Source organism: Myotis daubentonii, chromosome 9 (assembly GCF_963259705.1).
Source record: "Myotis daubentonii chromosome 9, mMyoDau2.1, whole genome shotgun sequence".
NCBI lineage: Eukaryota > Metazoa > Chordata > Mammalia > Chiroptera > Vespertilionidae > Myotis > Myotis daubentonii.
The window spans coordinates 41,111,049-41,133,096 of NC_081848.1; the positions used below are offsets into that span (position 1 = coordinate 41,111,049).

The 22,048-nt window shown below is 45.2% G+C and overlaps 1 protein-coding gene across 1 annotated transcript in view; it reads left to right on the forward strand.

Moving 5' to 3' along the window:
• XRRA1 (X-ray radiation resistance associated 1) overlaps positions 1-22,048 on the forward strand; it is a 54,537-nt gene that overhangs the window by 1,555 nt on the left and 30,934 nt on the right. Inside the window, exons 2-8 of the mRNA XM_059708438.1 lie at positions 754-809; positions 2,203-2,300; positions 8,239-8,420; positions 11,594-11,665; positions 12,647-12,719; positions 15,467-15,564; positions 20,766-20,899. Coding sequence (XP_059564421.1) covers positions 2,207-2,300; positions 8,239-8,420; positions 11,594-11,665; positions 12,647-12,719; positions 15,467-15,564; positions 20,766-20,899 — 653 coding nt within the window. The 5' untranslated portion in view covers positions 754-809; positions 2,203-2,206. The remainder of the gene's footprint in view (positions 1-753; positions 810-2,202; positions 2,301-8,238; positions 8,421-11,593; positions 11,666-12,646; positions 12,720-15,466; positions 15,565-20,765; positions 20,900-22,048) is intronic.

Consider the following 22,048-nt stretch of genomic DNA (forward strand, 5'->3'; position numbering starts at 1 on the left):
GATGAAAAGCATGTGTGTGTGTGTGTGTGTGTGTGTGTGTGTGTGTGTGTAGAGGAGAGGCACTACAATTAGACTGATATTTGCTCCTTCAGATGAGACCAGAAGTACTAGTAGCTGAAGCTAACTAGGCAGGTAGCCTCTAAATCTGGAACTTGAACTTTATTTTTTCCATCATGCAGATAAAGTTCCTGTTTCTCTTTGGGTTACTTTCTAGACTATGTGACCTGGGGGTTATGTGCCCTTTCTAGGTCATTAGCTGTAAATCCACACCTTCTCACCTAGTGTTCCACCTAGGGAATTGGAATGTCTATGATTCGTTGTATGCAGGTCTGTACATCCCCCATGAGCATGAGTCTGGTTCATTCTTTGTGTTATGTGCATAGCAAATATCTTTTCCCAGATTGTATCTTTCAACGTTGTCTTTGCTACTGTTGCTGTGCATAAATTTATTTTGTGTAAACGATCCCATAAACTGATTCTTTCCTTACTAATTTGTGATTTGCACAGCTTATTTAAGCACTCTAGCCACATCCCATTGTCATACAATTATTCTTCTGTTCCACCTTCCCATCTGTGTCTCTGTATCCCTACATATGTACCAACCTACTTCTGAGTTTTTTAGTCTATGGTATTTTTCTAGGCCCTAGGTGAGACACATTTTGGAGCAGAAGAGTAATAGAAGAATATAATTAAGGAGCAAGGTCAAGAGTTCTGAATGGCAGGCTAAAAAGGAGTGTAATGTCTATTTTACAGGTGAAGAAACACAAAAAAAGGGAAGCCAAGAGACTTTTCCGAAGATCAAAAATCAAGTAAGTACTATGCAGATCAGAAGCAAGGTTCTTATGTTCTATAAGTTACTTGAGCCTTCTCCAACAGTCATCATCTCTAACATTTCCCAGCCAGCTATTCATTCATTCATTCATTCATTCATTCATTCATCCATCCATCCATCCATCTATCTGCAGATAGGTGTAGTTGGTCACAAGAGAGATTTCCTAAAAGAGAGATTGAGTGAATTACTGTTGATCTTTCCCCCATCTACCCATTCATCTTCCCAACACATTTTTAGTGAGTTCTAGGCTCTGTGCTGGGCTTTGGGATTACATAGGTGATAAGGTATCACAGGCTCCATAGCAGGTGGGAAGTTGGTAAGGGCAGCAAACAATTATAACGAAGTAATAAGTACTACACTAGAAGTATGGGTTGTCGTGGGGACACATAGGAGGGGCCTCCAGTCCTTTTGGGGGTGGTCAAGAATCAGGAAATTCGGAGTGCCTTGTGGTGGACCAAAGAAGATACAGCATCACTCATTCATTCCACAAATAATTACGGAATTTGTTATGTGCCAGGTGCTGTGTTAGGTGCTGGGGGTAAAGAGATGCATATCATAGATGCTGTCCTTCCTCTGGAGGAGCTTAGGGAGCTCAGAAATATGTATAAAAACCCTTGGATCCTGAGCTCCTGGGCTGGCACTGAAGGCCCTTGGGGAGCAGACACCACCCTTCCTGCCTAGCCTTGTTGTCCAAGACTTGCAAACACACATCCTCTTCCTGGGTCAGATTGTTTCTTTATTGCACCAGGAATGCCGGCCACCATGTCCTCAGTCATGTGGCTTTTCTGTTTAGAATGCTTATCTTTCTATCAATAAACTCAATGCATCCCTCAAATCTTACTTATCCAGTTCAAATCCCATTATTTGCCCATCATCTCCCCTCTCCCCTGAACTCTGTTAAAACAGAGAACATCTCTAGCGAGCACTTAACGTGTACCAGGCACTACCTTTCTAACTTGATCCTTTTCCCTTTCTATTAAGGTAGGTGTTATTACCCCCATTTTGCAGGTGAGGAACAGGCTTAGAGGGATAGAGTAACTTTCCCACTCATGGAGCGAGGAAAATCACAGCCAGTATTCAAACCAGGTCTGCCTGAGTCCAAAGGTGACGCTCTTGCTGGGTTAGGATTGATCTGAACTAAAAAAACAACAACAAACCAACCAACCAAACAAACAAAAAACCCCCAAGGCTTTGTCTCCCTCTTCATTTAACGCCCATTTCTGAAGCAGGGCAGTGGCCTCCAGGCCCTCAGAGATGGGGGGTGATACTGTGTGGTGGCCCTGCGGGGCTCACAGGCCGCGCTGGGATGAGAGAGCAATGCTGCGCCTTCTCACTCTTCTACTTCCTCTTTTTCCTTGCTTCGCTCTCAGGGCGATGGCCTCCTCAGGAATCTACAAGCTGGATGATGGGAAGCCTTACCTGAACAACTGCTTTCCAGCCAAAAATCTGCTTCGGAAACCAGAGGAAGGTCAGGTGACTTCTCCAATTGCTACCTTTGCCTCACAGCCAGCTCCCGCTTTAGAATGTCTCTCATGTCTGTTTCTTTCTCTCCTGCCCCTTGACTTCTGTTCCCTGCCCCACCTATTCCCATCCCTTCCAGTCCATCGTCCCCAGCAGCCTCCGGGAGCCTCCTAAAGTGCATGTCTTACCATTGAGTTCCCTTCTGTTCAGTGACTTCCCACTGCTGGCTCCTGCACCTGCTGTTTTGTCTTCAGAGTCTAACCTCCCATTATCCTTTGTCCAGCCCCATTCCTTTACTTATGCCCTATTCCATAGTGTTCTCATTTCACGTAGCTTTTTTAAAAAATATGTATTTTATTGATTTTTTTTTTTACAGAGAGGAAGGGAGAGGGATAGAGAGTTAGAAACATCGATGAGAGAGAAACATCGATCAGCTGCCTCCTGCACACCCCCTACTGGGGATGTGCCCGCAACCAAGGTACATGCCCTTGATCGGAATCGAACCTGGGACCTTTCAGTCCGCAGACCGACGCTCTATCCACTGAGCCAAACCGGTCAGGGCCACATAGCTTTTTTTTTATTTGCCCAGGATGTTCCAGCCCTCATTCCAGTTATCCAAATTCTCCCCATCCACAAAGCCCAGCTCTTCTCCCACTTCTCCCACATGTAGCTCCCACAGTGCCCACCCTCTCTGGCGAGCCATCTTCCTCTCTCTGTTTCCTGTTTAATGATTAATTGTATTCTGCCAAGCTCCTAAGTAAAATGGCTTAAACTCGACTCTGCTAAGTAGTTTTTCAAATGTTTATCTAGTTAAAAACACCTCTGTAGCAGAGACTCCTCACAACACGAGCAGAGCCATGCAGGTGGAACACTGCCAAAGAAGTGTGGCTTCACTGGGCTGGATTTGTTGCTCTGAAAGAGTAGAGCAAGGAGGAGTACCTCTAATTTACTCCACGTGAAGTGACTTGCTGGTCACTCTGTGCATTGCATTTTAGAAGAACCATCTTCTCCTGTCTGTCCTCCCCACTTCTCTAGAGTGATTTCATTTTTCACATAGAGACCTTCTCTGGCTCTTACCTGTTTAAAACCCTCCCATGGGATTCCCAGTATGAAATTGTGGTTTTATACCCATACCCCCTCACACACACACAGAGAGAGATGGACAGATAGAGAAGTAAATATAGTCAGATGTATCTGCATGTGTTAGTATATGTGTGTATATTTCCTAGTCCACTGAGAGCAGTGATACCTCAGTCATGAAGTGCGTACTGGTACCTACATTGTGGTTTCTAAATACTATTCTCCAATAAAAGAAGCCAGGGCTCCTCAGAGAACAAGTTGTTCTAGGGCTGGGGCAGGGAAAATACAAATTGAGCCTAGAACATCATGTGGTGCCAGAAAGTAAAGAAGTGGTCAGAAAAGCGATAGGTTCATGTCAAAAGGATATAAGAGCCAACTTAAAGGAGTTTCCAATAGCCAAAGCTGGGACATTCTGAGCAACAAAATAGATAAAGGTAGGTTTGAGTTATAAACCATTGAATAAATATCCATCAGCCCATAATTTTATATATATACTAGAGGCCTGGTGCACAAAATTTGTGCACAGTCCGGGAGCCCTTGGGGCATGTCCAAATGCTGTGGAGGCAGGAGAGGCTTCCGCCACTGCTGCTGAGCGGTGCTCCCCCTGTGGGAGCGAACTAACCCCCAGGGGGCAGCTCCTGCATTGAGCATCTGCTCCCTGGTGGTCAGTGCGCATCATAGCGGCCTGTCGTTCTGCTGTCAGGCTGAAACTGGCTTTGCGACATCCCCCAAGGGGTCCCGGGTTGCAAGAGGGTGCAGGCCAGGCCAAGGGACCCTACCAGTACACGATGGGGGCCGGGGAGGGACATGGGAGGTTGGCCAGCCAGGGAGGGATCATGGGAGAGCATATCTGGCCCATCTTGCTCAGTCCCAATTGTCCGGACCCCAGCAGCAAGCTAACCTACTGGTCGGAGCATCTGCCCTCTGGTGGTCATTGCACATCATAGAGACTGGTGGACTGCCTGTTCCCTGGTGGTCAGTGCAAGGCATAGCAAGTGGTTGAGCGGCCTTAGCATATCATTAGCATATTATGCTTTGATTGGTTGAATGGCTGACCAGGCACTTAGCATATTAGGCTTTTATTATATAGGATGTATATACTAGTATACACATATATGTATGTATACATACACACACACATCATACATATATATATTCTTACATAATAAAAGCCTAATATGCTAAGTGTTCGACTGTTCGACCAGTCGCTGTGATGCACACTGACCACCAGAGGGGCAGACGCTCCGACCAGTAGGTTAGCTTGCTGCTGGGGTCTGGTCAATTGGGACTGGGCGAGATAGGCTGGACATGCCCTAGAGCCTTCCCATGGTCCTTCCCTGGCCCCAATTGTGCACTGGTGGGGTCCCTTGGCCTGGCCTGCACTGGGCCTCTGGTGGTCAGTGTGCATCATAGCGATGTTCATTATAGGCATACACACATATATACACATTACATATTTAAAGGAATAGACTTATAAAATGATGGACTGGCAAGTCTGAAATCTATAGGGCAGGCAGGCTGAAACTTCAGGAAGAGCTGATGCTGCAGTCTTAAGGCAAAATTCTTTTTCCTCTGGGAAACCTCAGCTTTTGCTTTTATGTTCTTTCAGCTGATTGGTTGAGGCCCATGCACATTATCAAGGATGGTCTCCTTTACTTAAAGTCAACTGATTGTAGATGGTAGCCACATCTACAAAATACCTTCACAGCAATACCTAGATTAGTGTTTGATTGAATAACTTCTTACTATACCCTAGCCAAGTTGAAACATAAAATTAACCATCACAGATGCTAGAATTAGGCGGTCAAAAAATTTGATGAGAAACAGATATTTGCCTAGTCTCAAGCTATCTTTATTAATTGCAAAGAGAAAAATAGTAATTTTTCAGTAGAGAAACTATGCTGACACCATCTTATCCAAGTGATCAATATTAACATCACCATTCATAAGACATAGTAACATCATGTACTCCCTCTTCTGATGTGCTGACAAGGGCACAGCATCACTTCGGTGGTAGTTTTGTCAAAGTGCAAAAGCCTTAGTCTCATTATGGGAACGCATCAAACAAATTCAAATTGAGGGACATGTCACAAAATAATTGACTGGTATTCTTCAGAAGGGTCAAAATCACTCAAGGGAAAATAAAGACAGAAGAACTGTCACAAAATTGGGGAAAACTAAGGAGACATAACAACTAAATGAAATATGAGATTCTAGATTGAATCCTGGAACAGAAAGAGGACATCAGTGAGAAAACTGGCGAAATTCAAAGAAGGGTTATTAAGATTAGTTACTAATATTATACCAGTGTTAATTTCTTGGTTTCAATCATTGTATTATGACTCAATATGACGTTAGCGAAACTGGATGAAAGCTGTACAGGAACTTTGTACTATTTTTACAACTTTCTGGGAGTCTAAAATTATCTCAAAATGAAAAATGATGAGGGGGAAAAAAAACCTTCCCATAGATACTATTTCTGCCCTAAGCGTACCCGTTATTACCCAAGCTCTTTTTCTAGTTCTCAAGACCCTTTCTGATCTGACTCTACTCACCTCCCAGCCTCATCTTTCTTCCCTCATGTTTATCTCCTGACACACTCTGGGCCTTCCTTCCTAGCTGTGTTGGGCGTTTTGGCATCAACTCAGACTGGAGTCTCCAGGAGTCAGGGCTATTGGGATAAAGGACAACGGTCCATGCCTCAATGGGGACAGCTTTGGGAAATGGAGTGCTTGAACTTTCAGGCCCAGAATGGGAATGGGAACTGGCTCACACCAGCCATGGGTCAGGAGCTGCATCCAAGAGGCAGGATTGGCAGCATTGAGCTAGGGCAGTGGTCAGCAAACTGCGGCTCGCGAGCCACATGCGGCTCTTTGGCCCCTTGAGTGTGGCTCTTCCACAAAATACCATGTGTGGGCGCACATGTACAGTGTGATTGAAACCTCGTGGCCTATGTGCAGAAGTCGGTATTTTGTGGAAGAGCCACACTCAAGGGGCCAAAGAGCCGCATGTGGCTCACGAGCCGCAGTTTGCCGACCACTGTGCTAGGGCAACCCCCCGGGTAGGGAGCTGGTGGTCAAAGGCATCAAGCTGGTTCCCGTTGCTCCATGCTGTTCTTCTGTGTGGTCCCAATCATTTAAAAAAAAATGATTTATTGATTTCAGAGAGGAAAGAAGAGGGAGAGAGAGATAGAAACATCAATGATGAGAGAGAATCATCGATTGGTTGCCTCCTGCAAGCCCCCCACTGGGGATCAAGCCCACAACCTGGGCATGTGCCCTTGACTGGAATGGAACCTGGGACCTTTCAGTTCGCAGGCCAACACTCTACCCACTGAGCCAAACCGACTAGGTCTGGTCCCAATTTTTTATACCTCTGGGTGCTTGTGCTCCTCCCTTTGCCCAGACTGCCTGGCTTTTTCATCTCCACCCAGTCAGCTTTCAACTTACTAGATGTAGCTCATACCTTGGGCTGGTAGCTCCCATCTTTGGGCTTCCGTAACTATAGATAGATAGATAGATAGATAGATAGATAGATAGATAGATAGATAGATAGATAGATACTAGTTACTTTGAGTCAGGGCCTCTATCTTATTCATCTCCATAGCCCCAGCTCCCAGCACAAAGTAGATGCTCAGGAAAAGTCTGAATGGATGATTATGGGTGGGGGTTGTGGCTCATGGTTCATTCAGCAACACTCACAGTGTGGTAAGCTTGTTGCAGACCTTGGGAATATTGACATGAATAAGTAAAGTCTATACTCTGTGGAACTACCTCTCTAGAGAGCAAGAAAGACAATAAATAAGTGAACAAATAAAATAATTACAGATTGCCATGAATGTCTTGCAGTAAAAAAAAAATTGCTGATGGAGAGAATAGATTCTAGAATGTTGTCATGATTTTTTTTAATCCTCACCCAAGGATATTTTTTTCATTGATCTTTAGGAAGGAAGGCACCGTAGGTGGGGGAAAGAGAGAGAGAGAAAAACATCAATGTGAGAGAGACATGTCTATTGGTTGCCTCCTGCATGTGCCCCAGCCACACCCTTGACTGGGAATTGAACCCACCACCCTTTGATCCATGGGCCGACGCTCCAACCACTGAGTAAATGGGCCGGGGCATGATTTTTAAGTGAGTTTACTAGTAAACCTCTCCTCCTCCTCCTCCTCCTCCTCCTCCTCCTCCTCCTCCTCCTCCTCCTCCTTCTCACATTTATTCATTTTATGTTCTTCTTCTTTTTTTAAACATCCATTTTCTAGTTCTTTCTGTGGTGAACTTGTGTTATTGGTGTGTGTGTGTGTGTGTGTGTTTTAATGACAACTGTTCTATCATTTTCTTATCCTGAGCCTCTGAAGCATTTTCCTCTACAATGATGGGGTCCTGGGTAACGTGTGGGAAGATGGAGCTCGTTAAACGATGCCACACATTGAGCTTTACCCAAGAGATGACAAATGGGCCAGTAACTAGCTGGCATAGGAAAGAATGATCAGCTCTGCTGAGGGGAGCCCGTAAGGGTTTTACAGAACAGGAAATACTTGATCTGGGGTCTTGAAGAACAATTAGAGTTTAAAGGCAAACATGTGGAGGAAGGAATTAAGCAAATCATTTCATCTCTTTGAGTCTTCACCTTTTCATCTGTGAAATGGGGCAGTGCCATATCTTCACTGGGTTTGGGGGCCAATTCATTGAGATAATTATGTAGACATCTTCTCCCTAACCCCCATCGCCAGTAGCAGTACAGTATCTGGTGCATATTAGGTAATGAGAAGCCTTTTTGGTTTTAGTATTTTAGATAAATAACCTGTAAGTGCACTAGCTGTGGCTTTGAAAGAGTTTGCTCCTCACTGTTCTGATCTTCTCAACAGGCCGAGGACATTGGTTAGTGGCTCGAAAAAACCTCAAGAAGAAGCCCAAGGGAAGTGCGGTTGAGGCACCGCCTGAAGGTCAGAAAAGCCAGAAGGTTTCTTTTGAGACCAAAGGGAAGAAAAAGTCTCAAAGGAAAAACCAAGCAGACATTCCTGAACACGTGCTGGACCAGGATTTTCTGGTGAGAGTAACTGCATCCTGGAATGGCTGGCAATATCAGCTGGTGGCCGTCCTGGCTGCTCCCCTCTACACCTACCCCAGTCCACCCCAGGCTTTTAGAGGGGCAAAATGAGTACAGCCAGGATGATGAAGGGACCCGAAGCTTTATGTGTAACGCTTTCTTTACACCTTGTGAGGTTTGTCCCCGTTGTGTTGTTGCCTTTGTGCAGATGGGAAACCCGAGGCCCTGGGGGCTAATTTGCCTTGGCCAAGATCAAGTATGGCTAGTAATTGGAACTCAGGTCTGCTCAGGATCAGAGCTGCTCAGGGTTAGAACTCTGGTTCATGACTCTGAAACCTGTGCCTGTCCATTCTATCAGGTAAAAATTCTTAATTGAGTTGGGGAGGCAAGTGAGTAAATCAAGGGGAACAGTAAATTGAAAATCCCATTCCAGTACCTAGTAGGGTGTAGCGATTCCTGCTCTGCTCTGGGGCGATCTCTCTAGGAGCAGGGGGCCTTGGGGAGCTCTATCTACACTCCTCAACCTCTGTCCTATGGGTGTAGTGTCTGGCTGACGACCAGATGTCACCCAGTGCCTGGGGCAGGCTTTCCAAAGAGGGCTGGGTCGCTGTGCTGCAGACCAGCAGGTGATGTCACGCCTGCTCTGTGCAATGCCTCGGTGCTTAGAGAGGGAGCTATGAGAACTGGGCTGTGCTCAATATTAAAGCACAGTCCAGTGCTCAGAGCTCCCTGCGAAGAACTCTCTGGCAGCCTGCTTTGTTCTAGGCTCTCTTGTGGATCTCAAGAGATGGGTTTCTGCACAGGTCAGATGTTAAAAGAGAGCTTTGAGGGGATAGGTAGTTGAATCTCACCTCAAGTGGTGAGGTGTAAGCTTTCCACAGAGTCCTGTGGAATATCTTTCATGATTTTGTTCACTTCTCATTGAGGGTGGGAAGGACTGAAACAGCAGTACTGAGGAAGGGCAGAAACACTTCTCATGGTGGTCTTTTCCCCTTTGTTTCCAGCAACATGTAAGGTCCGCATTAATCGAGATGGCTTCTTATCCATGTTGCCACTCTGGATAGCATCTAGTGACTGCCTCCCTAGCCTTCTCTGGTTTTTCTTCCTCTCACAAGCACCTTGCTTTTTCCTGTCTTGATAGCGTTCACAGCCCCTGCCACCCACTTTCATGGGACCAACTCCTACTTAGCTCTTAGGTCTCAGTTGAACTATTACTTCCTTCAGTAAATATGGCCTCACTTCCACCTCCTATAATTGTTTCCCTTAGCTTCTTGAATTTCTCATTTAAAATATTTATCACATAAAAACTTTCTTGCTATTTGGCTTCCATGCACTTGAAAGTTGCATGAAGACATGGAATATTTCTGTTTTTCCTTTATTATCTTCCCAGTGCCTAGTTCCATGTCTAAACATAAAAGACATCATAAATAAATGATTAACAGAAAAAAGGAATAATGCTCAGTTAAACAGAAATAGAAGCTCCAAAGTTGAACTTTTCTTCCAACCTTTTAGTGTTGAGGGGCAACATATGGTAGTCAAAAAAAGCACAAAGTTTAGTGATGACAGATTTGGGTTTAAATCATAGATTTCTCACTAGCTCTTAGTCTTATTTTTCTCATTTTAAAAGGGGTATAATAATAGTTAAGATTAAAAGAAAGTTTGTTGATATATTTAGCATAATGCATGGCCCAACATAGTGTTTAATAAATATTCAGTGAATGAATGGATGGATGGATGAATGAATGAATGAACAAATGAATAAATTATGACAACTATATAATACTAGGGGCCCGGTGCACGAAATTCGTGCACTGGGTGTGTGTGGGGGGGAGTGTCCCTCAACCCAGCCTGCCCCCTCTCACATACTGGGAGCCCTCAGGCGTTGACCCCCATCACCCTCCAATCGCAGGATCGGCCCCTTACCCAGGCCTGATGCCTCGGCCAGAGGTGTAGACCCCCATCACCCTCCGATCGCCTGATCGACCCCTTGCCCAGGCCTGACGCCTCTGACAGAGGTGTCAGGCTTGGACAGGGGACCCCCATCTCCCCCTGATCACTGGCTCTGGCCCCCGCCCAGGCCTGAGGCCTCTGGCCCAGGAATCATGCCTGGGCAGGGGACCCCCATCTCCCTCTGATCGCTTGCTCCACCCCCCGCCCAAGCCTGACATCTCTGACCCAGGCTTCAGGCCTGGGCAAGGGGACCATCATATCCCCCCAATCCCCGGCTCCGCCCCCCACCCAGGCCTGATGCCTCGGCCAGAGGAGTTGACCCTCATCACCCTCCGATCACCAATCACCGGATCGGCCCCTTGACCAGGCCTGAGGCCTCTGGCCTAGGCGTCCGGCCCGGGCAGCGGGGACCCACAGCTGTAGCGGCCCCGCGATCGTGGGCTCCGCTTTAGGCCCAGGCAAGGGACCCCTAGCTCCCGGGACTGCCAGCTTCGACCGTGCCCAGCTCCCATCGCTGGCTCCACCCCTACTTCCTGCTATCACTGGCCAGGGCGGCAAAGGCACCTGATTCTCCGATCATGGCTGGGGGGCAGGGCAAAGGCGGCCCCAGGGCCGCCTTTGCCCTGCCCCCCAGCTCTTAGCTCCCCCCTGGGTTTCCGATCACTGTCAGTGGCAGGGGGCTTCTTCCTGCTTTCCCTTTCGCCTCCCTGCATTGTGCCTACATATGCAAATTAACCGCCATCTTGTTGGCAGTTAACTGCCAATCTTAGTTGGCAGTTAACTGTCAATCATAGTTGGCAGTTAACTGCCAATCATAGTTGGCAGTTAATTTGCATATAGCCCTGATTAGCCAATGAAAAGGGTATCGTCGTACGCCAATTACCATTTTTCTCTTTTATTAGATAGGATTGGTAAAGCCCCAGAAATATAGATTTTTTTTTAGAACTAGGTAGAGAAAATAAGGCCAAAAAGACAGAGAAGGAACAGAGAGGAAGGAATCCTCCTAAAAACCCCATAAAGTTAATGTTACTCTCCCCATCTTACAGATGGGAAACTGAGAGGTAGAAAAGCTGAGATGGCAGCTTCGTTCTGAACAACTTCAAAGCCCATGCTCTTGCCACTGTCCCAGGCTGCCTTCCTCAGCAGGAAGCCATTTGTTGCCCTGGCCAATTAGATAAACTTTGTTGGGACCTTAAGAGTTGACTCTCTGCACTGTGTTCCAGCTGAAGCACCACTGTGTGAGGAGCCCGTCAGAACTGTGCACCATTAACGTGAGCGGCCTGAAGTTCTCTAAGGTGAGGCCCGCCAGCAGGGATGTAATTGGGGTGAGCCACTCCTGAGGTGGCTCCTGGCTATTTGCCCGTTGGACCTCCTGAGTCCCTGGGGCATGGGGATCTGGTCACAAGGGAAGGGGAGGATCCGACAAGGACTCGTGGGTGGAAACAACATTAAGACACAATCTTTGGTTCTAAATTTGGTCTTATCATGTCCCATGTGAGGTGAATGAAAGGAAATAGCCTTGTAGAAGTGTGTTTGAATTGGCCATAGAATTTTGTTGGGGCATGATTCATTGTGTGACAGCGTTCCCATCAAAAGAGCCTACAGGAGAAGTTTCTGTCAGGTTTCAGTGCCAGAAGTGGTAATGTTTCTCTCAAAATGCCGGTTTGTTCTTAACTTACAGATACTGTGACTCACGTAATGAATCCTGTTTCTTTCTTTGCATTGGCTAATAGGTATCTCAGAGCCAAATGTGTGGCCTACCATTAGCCAATGTATATGCAGGATATTATGGCATGCATTTCTGTTTGTAGGTCTTCCATGGCATACAAAGAGAGATTGCTTATATAATACTATACAGCAATTAAAATGAATGAACTAGAACTACATGTAGCAACACAAGTAAATCTCAAAAACATAGTATTGAGCAAGAAAGGCAGGTTACAGAATATCTACAGTAAGATTGCATTCAATATAGTTTTAAAAACAGGTAAATAATACTATATATAGTTTATGGATACATATGTAATTTGTAATACAAGTATGGGAATGATAATCACCAATTTAGGATAGCTGCCATTTGTGGGAGGGGGGGGAGAAGAATGTGATCAGGAGGGATAAGAAGGGAGGGGCAACTCTGAAATGTTTTTCTTTAAAGAAATTTGAAGCAAAGACAGCAAAATATTCAGATTTATTAAAGCTGGATAGTGGTTACATGGGTCTTCAGAGTATCATTCACTGTACTTTTCTGAACATTCTTTTGAAATGCCTTTCTGCAGGCTAAGGAAAAGGACTTCAAGAATTTTAATTCCGTGATTTATATCAATGCCTCAGAAAACTTGCTACCTCTAGGTGAGCTTTTTCTTCCTGAAAACTGTCTTCTGCCTCTTGGCCGGCACAGCCAGTCACTCAAGTTAGAACCTGCCTGTCAGTCCATCTGTGACTGGCCACTCATCTATTTTTTTGTAGTACAGTAAGCTGGGTGCTGGAGAACGCACAGATCTGGATTGTAACCCAGAGTAGGCACTACCACTGAGAACATTTTTCTGTGAGCTGTTGCTTCTCTATGTGTAAATGGAGATAATTTGCTTCCTTTTTCCTCTCCGAGACAAGATGCCTGGTAGGCTCAGATGAGATGGGTATATAAAGATGTTTTTGAGCCAGTAAGAGCTCCTATTGGAGCATAAAGCCTTCTTATTTATTTAGCCAATCCACAGCGACCCCTGCTGGATGTCAGGACTGTGTGAATGCTTGGCTTTTAGAAATGAATGCAGCCAAGTTCTATTTTGCTGAGTCTTAGTTTAATGGTAGAGATGGGCTCAGACACAGTTATAGCAGAATACAGTAAATGCAGTGATAGAGGGAATCACAAAAGGCTATGCGAGAATATAAGCAAGACATCAAAGGCCAAAGTGTCTGGAGATACTTCTGAGAAGAGGAGCACCTAACTGAGAGCTAAAAAAAAATGAATAGAAGAGACTCAGGAATTAGAAGGTAAGGTTGACTGAGCAGATGTGGATGGCAATACCTGATCAGGGTCCCTGAGGAAGCTTTGTATGTCTGCAAGGGATGCAGGTAGTAGAGAATAGAAACTAGAACGCTTGGTAGGGAGGAGATTATCAAGGGCCCTGAGTGGCTTGGACTTAATCCTGCAGGCAGGGAGAGCCTTGAACGGCTTTTAAACAGAGAGGCTCAGTGGTGGTTCTGAGGAGGGCGGATTATAAGAAAAGAAGAAGGTGGAGATGGGGAAACCTGGGAGGTGGTTTTATTTTTCCAAGGGCGGGGAGGGGAGACCTGAATCAGGGCCATGGCATTAAGGATAATAGGGGTTAAGATAAGATTCAGGAGGAGGCAGAGATACCAGGACTTGGTAACTAGTGGGCATCTGGAGAGAGGGAGGATCAAGAGCATTCACTGAGACACAGAGCACTAGAGGAGAGGCAGGTCTGGGAAGAAATAGGATGAGTTCCGTCTGAATGCGTTGTTTGAGGAGTGTTTTTGAAGAAGCGTTTGATGAAGTCCCTGCCCTGAGGAAGCAGTGTAGTCTGTCAGGAACATGGGCTTGAATACAAAGGCCACCAGGCATATGAAAAGATGCCCAACCTCACTAATAATTAAAACAGCATCAAAATACTATTTTCTACTTATCAAATGCTGGCAAAAAAATGAGGACTGATGGCAGGTGGACCACATCAGTAGGGAAATGGGTACCGTACTCTCGAATTCAACAGGCAGAAGTGTAATAAATTGGTGCAACGTCTTCGGAAGGCAATTTGACAGTTTTTCTGAAAACAGTCATTGCCTTTCATCTAGTTGCTCCACTTCCAGGAATTTATTCTACAGAAACACACTTGTACAGGATGTTCGTTGGAAATATCCCGAAATATCTACTTTTTAAAATTTAGGCTTTACTGAACATTCTGACTTAAAAGACCACCATAGGCCACACTTGACACTGGGTTCACTTAGAAGGAGCTAAGTAATTCCACATAGCTACACACATCACCAGTTCCTCTTCAGTGAAGGCCTCATAGCATTTCGTGTAGCAGTCTATGTAACCATCTGTGAATCATCTGTGGCCACCAGGTCAGGTCCAAGACAATGAAACTCTCAGTGGGTGGATATAGGAGCCATTCTGGCTTAAAAAGGTCATTTCCCACTGGAACAAATAGCCACTGTAATACTCCGTGGACATAGCTCTTAGAGTTTCTGCAAAGGACATGTCCAAGTATAGGAGTCACCACACACAGGGAAGCCCAAAGTTTAGTGTCGCCACCAGGTATTTATTGCCCATTTATAGTTTCTCTTAGTCCAGATGTGATTTTTATCACAGCGATATTGCTCAGCAACATGGTTATCATACCAGTTGTTCCAGGTTACAGGGGCACAGACTAGAAAGTTAACCCAAGGTCCAGTTGTCATGCAGAAGGGGAAGTGTTTTTACCTTTTATCCAGGTAGCCTAAAAGCTGTCAGTAGGGGAATGGTTAAATAAACTAGGGCATGTCTATATTGTAGAACATAATTTAGACATTATGCAGATCTATAGTTTTGACATGGAGTAATCCTTAAGTCATATTGTTAAGGGGGAAAACAGCAAGTCATAGTACAGTGTGAATGGTATAATTCCATTTCTGTAAAAAAGAATGTGTGTGTTTCAGTAGACACATGAGAAAAACTCTGGAATATATACATGAAACTTTCAATAGTTTTCTCGGTATTGAGATTAAAGGAGACTATTATTTTCTGTGTTTTTTACTTTTTTGGTGGACATGTTTTACTTGTATGATCAGAAATTATTATTTTTATTTTATATTTTATTATAATGTTTAAAATGGGCTTTGGAGTTAGGCAGTCTTAGAGTCAACTTTTGGCCCTTTACTTACCAGAAATTCTATTTTAGCAAATCACTTAGCCTAGCTGAGCCTCTCATTCTTCAGCTAGTTTTCAGGATTGTTAGAGACTTAGAGGTCATGCATGTAAAGCACCGTACCCAGCTCCTGGCCCAACCCCTGGGGAACCCAGTAAACGACCACTGTTAATATCGTTATCTTATGTCCTTCACCAGCTGAAGATCCTCTTTCTCCTCCACCCCTTATAGAGGCATTTCACACGTTTCCAGCCTTAAGGGAACTGGAGCTTGCGTTTAACAGAGTCAAAACAATCCACGTGAAACATGGAGACTTTAAGTTCTTGGAAGTAAGTTGGAGGTAGGGAGTTTTTGGTGCCCACCTGTCTCCCTGTAAGGAATGGGTGTAGCGGTCTCTCTTGCCTGCTTACAACTGTTGGGAAGGGGCTTTCTGGGCCTTGAAAGTCAGACCCCTGGTTCAGGGCAGTCCTCTGGGGAGGGTAGTGGGGTTGATGGTAGTGATGGGGGTAATGGGATTGGTGGTGGTGGTGGTGGTGGCAGCAGTTGCAAATAGATGAGAATATATTATTCCTGTGGCCATGGTGCAGGGCCCTGGAAAATAATTGCCAAAGGTCAGATCCAAAGGGGTCTGCAGAAAAGTGAGTTTAAACAGAGTATTAAAGGAAGGAGAGCTTGAGGGGGGTCCTGGATCCAGTGGGGGTTAAGTACTAGGTACAGCAGATTGGACCAGCTGAACTAGAGGCAAGTGGACGATACCACAGACCACCCTGGTGTGAGTGAGCCAGATTGGTTCCATCAGACTTAGATAAGGCTGGCTATAGGTCTAGTCCACATGAAGCAAAATAGGACTTTTATCAGTTCTATAGCAGGCTCTTTACACTTGAACATCCACAGCTGTTCTCTAAACTCCAGATTCAAAAATACAGAAAAATTAGCTTGCATTCTTGGCTTTCTCCTAAATTAAATTTCCTGTAGTCGTGCATTTTCTATGTGTGTTCTTATACTTCAAGTTGATCATCTCTTCAACTTCATGAAAACTTAGTGCCACTTTTCACAAAGAAACAGAGCTTTTGTCACTGCCTGAGACTCAGTGTATACTTGGAGAGCTGGAGCAAGGTGCGGGGCTGGGCATCTGGCCAGGCTCCCTTGCTGAATAGTGGACTCTTCCCCGCATGCTGGCCTCGTAGCAGAAGTGTTTCCGATTCACACCTCAGCAGAATGTCTGTATGTCATGAGCCTTGGGGTTGACCCCAAATACTTGGTAACTTAAATTATTTAATCTGCAAACATCCGTGGTTAGTCTTTCTTCACAAAAGCCCCCACTTAATCTGGGGAAGGGGTGGGGTGGCAGCAAGAAAAGACCTTCCACAGAGTGAATATTTAAGAAGTTGATGTCCTTTATATGTTAAAGTTTTGGCTGTTTGGGATGGCAGTCCTCCTAAAGTGGATTATATACAGTTATAGCCTTGCATTCTTAAAGCATGCCATACTGACTGTACTGGTACCTCCTCTCTGCGTTTCCAAGTTATCCTGAGGATAACAGGGATTTCTATGATTGAGAACAGGAGTGGTCCTCAGACTTAGCCTAAAAGTCCAATAAAACAGAGAGAGCAAGTTCACAACAACTGATGCCGTTATGTGTGCCGTGTGAGAAACACCGTACACTGGACTTTAGTATAGATCGTGGGAGACAGGTCCCAGGTGCTCCAGAGATACAGGGAACCATTACCCTGACCTGCAGGCCCGTGAGCTTCTTATGAACTTCCATTTATTCATGATTTTACTTCTAAAAAGGTCGTTACTGAGCTCCTTCAAGTCATGCATGGTGCCAGGCATCTTCGTTTCCTTACACCTACTATTTTAAACCCCTATTTCAAGTGCCAATGGGCCATGGGGAGGGGACATGACTATGGGCTCTGACCCCACAGCTGACTAGCTTGGCTCTATGGGTTGATCATGACTGACTTCTTGGAGGCTCTACTTTATAGTTTGACTAGAGGTCCGATGCACAAAAATTCATGCAAGAGTAAGCCTTTCTTCCCCCATCTGCCAGCACTGGCTGCCCTCTGGCGCTCGGGACCCGGGCTTTCCTCCTTTGGCCGCCGGCAGGCACCTGGGACCCGGGCTGGCTTCCTCCAGGCCCCGGCTTCTTCAGGAAGGATGTCCGGAAAGATGTCCGGAAGACATCTGGTCTAATTAGCACATTACCCTTTTATTATTATAGATAGCTTCTGATGGATTGTATTTATCCAGCAGACCCAACCTTACCCAAGGTAATTTATTTGCATAATGGAGCAGACCAAAGTCATGATGCAGAGTGTAAATGAAAAGACCAAACCTCTTGGCCAGTCATTTAATTTCATCTCTCTTGGAATTGCAAGGGCTCTCTAAGAAAAAGAATAAACCTGTCAAATGTCCTGAGTTTACAGCTCACAGTAATGAATATTTTGATGTGTGATAAAACGTGATATGACTCAGAAGATATAGTAGCCAGGTTAGGAATCTTGTTTGCCAGAAAGGCTGCCACCCAGAGTAAAATTCTTCAGGTCAATTTAGAAAAAATTAATTTTGTCGTAATTTGATTCTCTGCAACCGGATCTGAAAAAGGGTCAGCTGGAGCCCTGCCCTGAGAGTCAGGAGAACTTGTTTCTAGTCTTGGTCCTGCCATTACTTTGGCATACCTCCTTGGCCAAATAATCTGGGACTTATGTTTCCTCCTCTGTAAATTCTGGGCCAGCTGTGCAATTCTGACCTGCGATTCTAAGACTATTCATGTCTTCGAGCCGCCCTTAATTCTGTGGAAAGCAAATTCAGACCCAACATTAAATGGCTAAAGCAGCTAGGACAAGGGTCAGCAAACTTTTTTGTAAGAAGCCAGACAGTAAATACTTTAGGCTTTGTGGCCCATATGGTCATACTTAGTCAACTGTGCTGTTGTAGAAGGAAGAAACCATAGACAACACAAAAACAAATGAGGAGGGCTGTGTTCCACTACAACTTTATGAGGCTGAAATTTGAATTTCACATAATTTTCACACAATGTTGTTATTCTGTTGATTTTTTTCCAACCATTTAAAAATATAGTGACAGGAGAAGATTTGACTTTGGGTGATGGGCACATGGTACAATATACAATATACAATGTTACAATATCTTGTAACATAGAAACCCATGCCTGAAACCTATATGATCATGTTGACCAATGTCACCCCAATAAATGTAATTGAAAAATATAAAATAAAAATATAAAAATCATTCTTACCTCACAGGCCAAGCAAAACAGTCAGCAGGTTGGATTTGGCTCACAGGCCTTAGTGTGCCAAGCCCTGAGCTGGAACACTGGTGAAACAGCCCGGGATGGTTGGAATGGAGGGTGAGAAATGGCAGAGTGCGGATAGATGAGCCTGGAGAGGTAACAGGAGAGAAACGGTGGAGAACCTGGGAAGTCTTGCTAAGGAGTTTGAACCTTCTCCTCTGGAGACCAGGATCCACTGAGGGGGTTGGGCAGGAGTAATCGGATCAGGACTGCAGTGTGGAAAAACGCTATGGCTTCTGTATGAAAAATGGGTCAGAGGGAATAAGTTTGAGAGATATTAAGGAGGTAGAATCCATGGTCTGTTGACTACCCACTTATGGATATGAGGGAAGAATTTTCCCCACCTTTACCTGTGCTTATCGAGCTAGCTTTCCAGGTCTTCCTCCTCGAAGGCTTGCTTCTCTGCCAAGTGGGATCGCCCCTTTGTGTGAATTCTCACACCTTGGAATTTGCTGCTGAAGGCATAAACTTGGCTCTCGTTGGGTGCTTGGCACCTGTTATGGCCTGCCTAGTCTTATCAAGCTCTCTCTTAATAACACGGACTCTTATGATAGCCAGACAGTTTATAGCTATCGGAACAAGCAAGGCTGTCTCCTGCCTCCTGGCTCCTATACGTGCCACTTGCTGCACTGCATGTTTTTGTTGTTGTTTTGTTTTTTTTTTTAACAATTTGGTGAACACCGACTAGTCTCTGAGGACAGCTTAGGTGTCCCCTGCTCTGTGAAGCTTATCTGGACTCCTGGTAGAGCTGACCATTCCTTCCTTTATGCTTCAGACATCTATCCCAGTAGCATTGCTACTTGATACACATATATGTATCTAGCTGCCTGCTGGGTGGTGAACTTGCAGAGGGCAGGAACTGGTCCAAAGTAAACCGTCAGTGTAGGGGCCTTGAATGAAGGGACGGTGATGATGACAGTCAACATCAGTAAGCATTGCCTGTGTACTAGACTCCATGGTAAAGGCTTTACCTATATAATTCCTCATAAGAGCCCATTAGTATTTCCACTTCGTAGGGAAGGAAACTCAGGTTAGGTAATTTGCCCAAGATCACACAGTTAGCCAGGATTTAAACCCAGGTCGACAGAGGCCAATTAATTACTAAATGGAGTCAGACCAAACCCAGTCCTCCTCTGGCAGTGACCTGCAGTAAGTTGCACGTGTCTGGCAGACTATGTAATCCTTAAGCCACCAACCAAAGACCTTGCTCCTGCACCAACTGGGTAAGATGCTGAAACTGGCCCCATTCGACAGGCTCCAATGGGTGTGTGGAGGTGGAGCGGAAGGGAAGGGAGAAAGCAGACTCCTACATAAGAGCTAAAGTGGGTGTTTAGAGAGGCTCAGAAAAGAGAAAACAAAGACTGAACTGACATCATTTATACCAACTGCCTTTGTCTTGTTGAGAGAAACTCAGTTTCCTGAGTGGCCTCCTGACCCTAGTCAAGTATCTCATTAATCTGGTGGACAGTTAAAAGGTGGTTAATGATGGGGCGACAAGTGGGGTCATTATCTGTATAAGCCACCTGGATAAGCCAGTTCATTTCAGCTGATTTTTTATGTGCACCTACTGAGTGCCAGGTCCTGAGCTAGGTTACAAGGATACAGAGATACTGTGGCATGGCCCTTGACCTCGGCGAGTTTATGGTCTAGTCCACTACTGTGTTCCAGGACTCTGCTAGGCACATCCATGTACCCACATCCTTATTCCTCAGACATATATCCAGCTATAGCAGATACCCAGCCTACTGTGAGAAAGATGCCCCAGAGCAGTCCAGATAAAGCACTCAAAGTCAGAGGAGAGCGAGAGAGATTCCATCTAGCCAGAGAGTTAGGAAAGGTTTTATAGGAGGCAGCTCTGACCTGGTCTTTGGGGCTTAGATTGAGATACATGGAGAAAGGGCGTTCCTGGTTGAGTGATAAAGCTAAAGCGAAGACCTTAGGTAAAGCGAGGCAAGGAATGGTAGGGGGTCACTTTGGCCAGCACCAAAGGATAAATGAAGGTTTGCAGTGGGAGCTTAGGCCGACAAAGAGGTTGGGAACTGACTCTGATAGACCTTAAATATTAATCCAGAGACTCAGGATTGTTTTAGCCCGTGGGTGATACCCCTCCCCCAGAAGTTAAAAACAAAAAGTAGCTAGCTCCCACCTCATGTATGAAAATTAATTGTCCTGCCTAGTACTTAGGTCTCCCCTTCTTTTGTCTTTGCACCGTAGTTCCTGGACCTTTCCTTCAACAGCCTGAGCCCGGAGGCCATCTGTGATCTCGGGATTCTGCCACGCCTCCGTGTCCTGCTCCTCACAGGCAACGGGCTCACCTTTCTGCCAATGAATTTGGCTGTCACAGAGCAGTAAGTTCTACGGCCGAGACTCCATCTAGGTGTTCCTTCGTGAACCTTCATCTGAGTAAAGGAACCCAGGAAACAGTCCAAAGCAGTTCAGAAGCCTTATAAAGACAGGCCCCCAGGGAAGGCAACCATGGGAGCAGGACCCCAAGGATAGGGAGGCTTCGATGGGCGTCCCCTCTCCTCTGTGGTATTAGGAGAGACACAGGTGTCTGGCAAGTTGCTCTACTTGCTTCTGATTGGTCACTGGTAAATTGTGGCTATTGCTCTTGCCAGACTATTCTTCATGAACCCTCTAAATAACTTTTGCATATTCCCATCCCGCACATTTGCTGAGGCCATGCCTTTTGGCCAGAATGTGCTGGTTCTTCCTCTCTTAATAATGATAATAATACACATGTAGTACTTAACACATATTAACTCATTTAATCCTCACACCTATGAGTAGGTGTCCTATTATCACCCCCATTTTATAGACAAGGAAATTGAAGCATAGCTAGGATAAATAACTCAGCTAGAGTTACAAAGCCAGTAAGTGGCAGAGCCAGGTCCATCTGACTACAGAGACCACACTTAAGACCATTATATCCTCCTCTTACGTAGATTTTGTATATAGTCCAAGGGTTAGCGCAGACCCTCCTCCTTTCCCTATCAGAAGCCTTCCCATCTTAACCATTTTTAAGTGTACGCTTCCATGGCATTAAGTACATCCAAATTGTTGTGCAACCATCACCACCATCCCTCTACAGAACTCCTTTCATCTTCCAAAAATTGCAATAACTGACTACTGAATCAGACACTTCTAAGAAGAATGCCAGATAACTCCCTGGATTCCAATCATATTCCTTTTTGCCCTCAAGGTATACCAACAATCATATCTACTTTTGATAATTAGTGCCAACCACCCAGCCAATATAATAAGCCCCTCTTTTCCTGCCGATTGGTTCAATGGAACAGAGAAGCCAAGTGGCCACTAGCAAACTCAATCTCTGGTTAAGTGGAACTGTGCTTGTGTCCCCTGTAAAAGTATTCCTCCTTAGGAAACTAAGACCTCTAACTCAGAAGAGCTCAGAGTTGCAGGATGAGAAGCAAAGATGCTGCATATGGAGTGTTAGGTATACTGCTAAGAGGAGCAGCTCTCATTTTCATTCATTC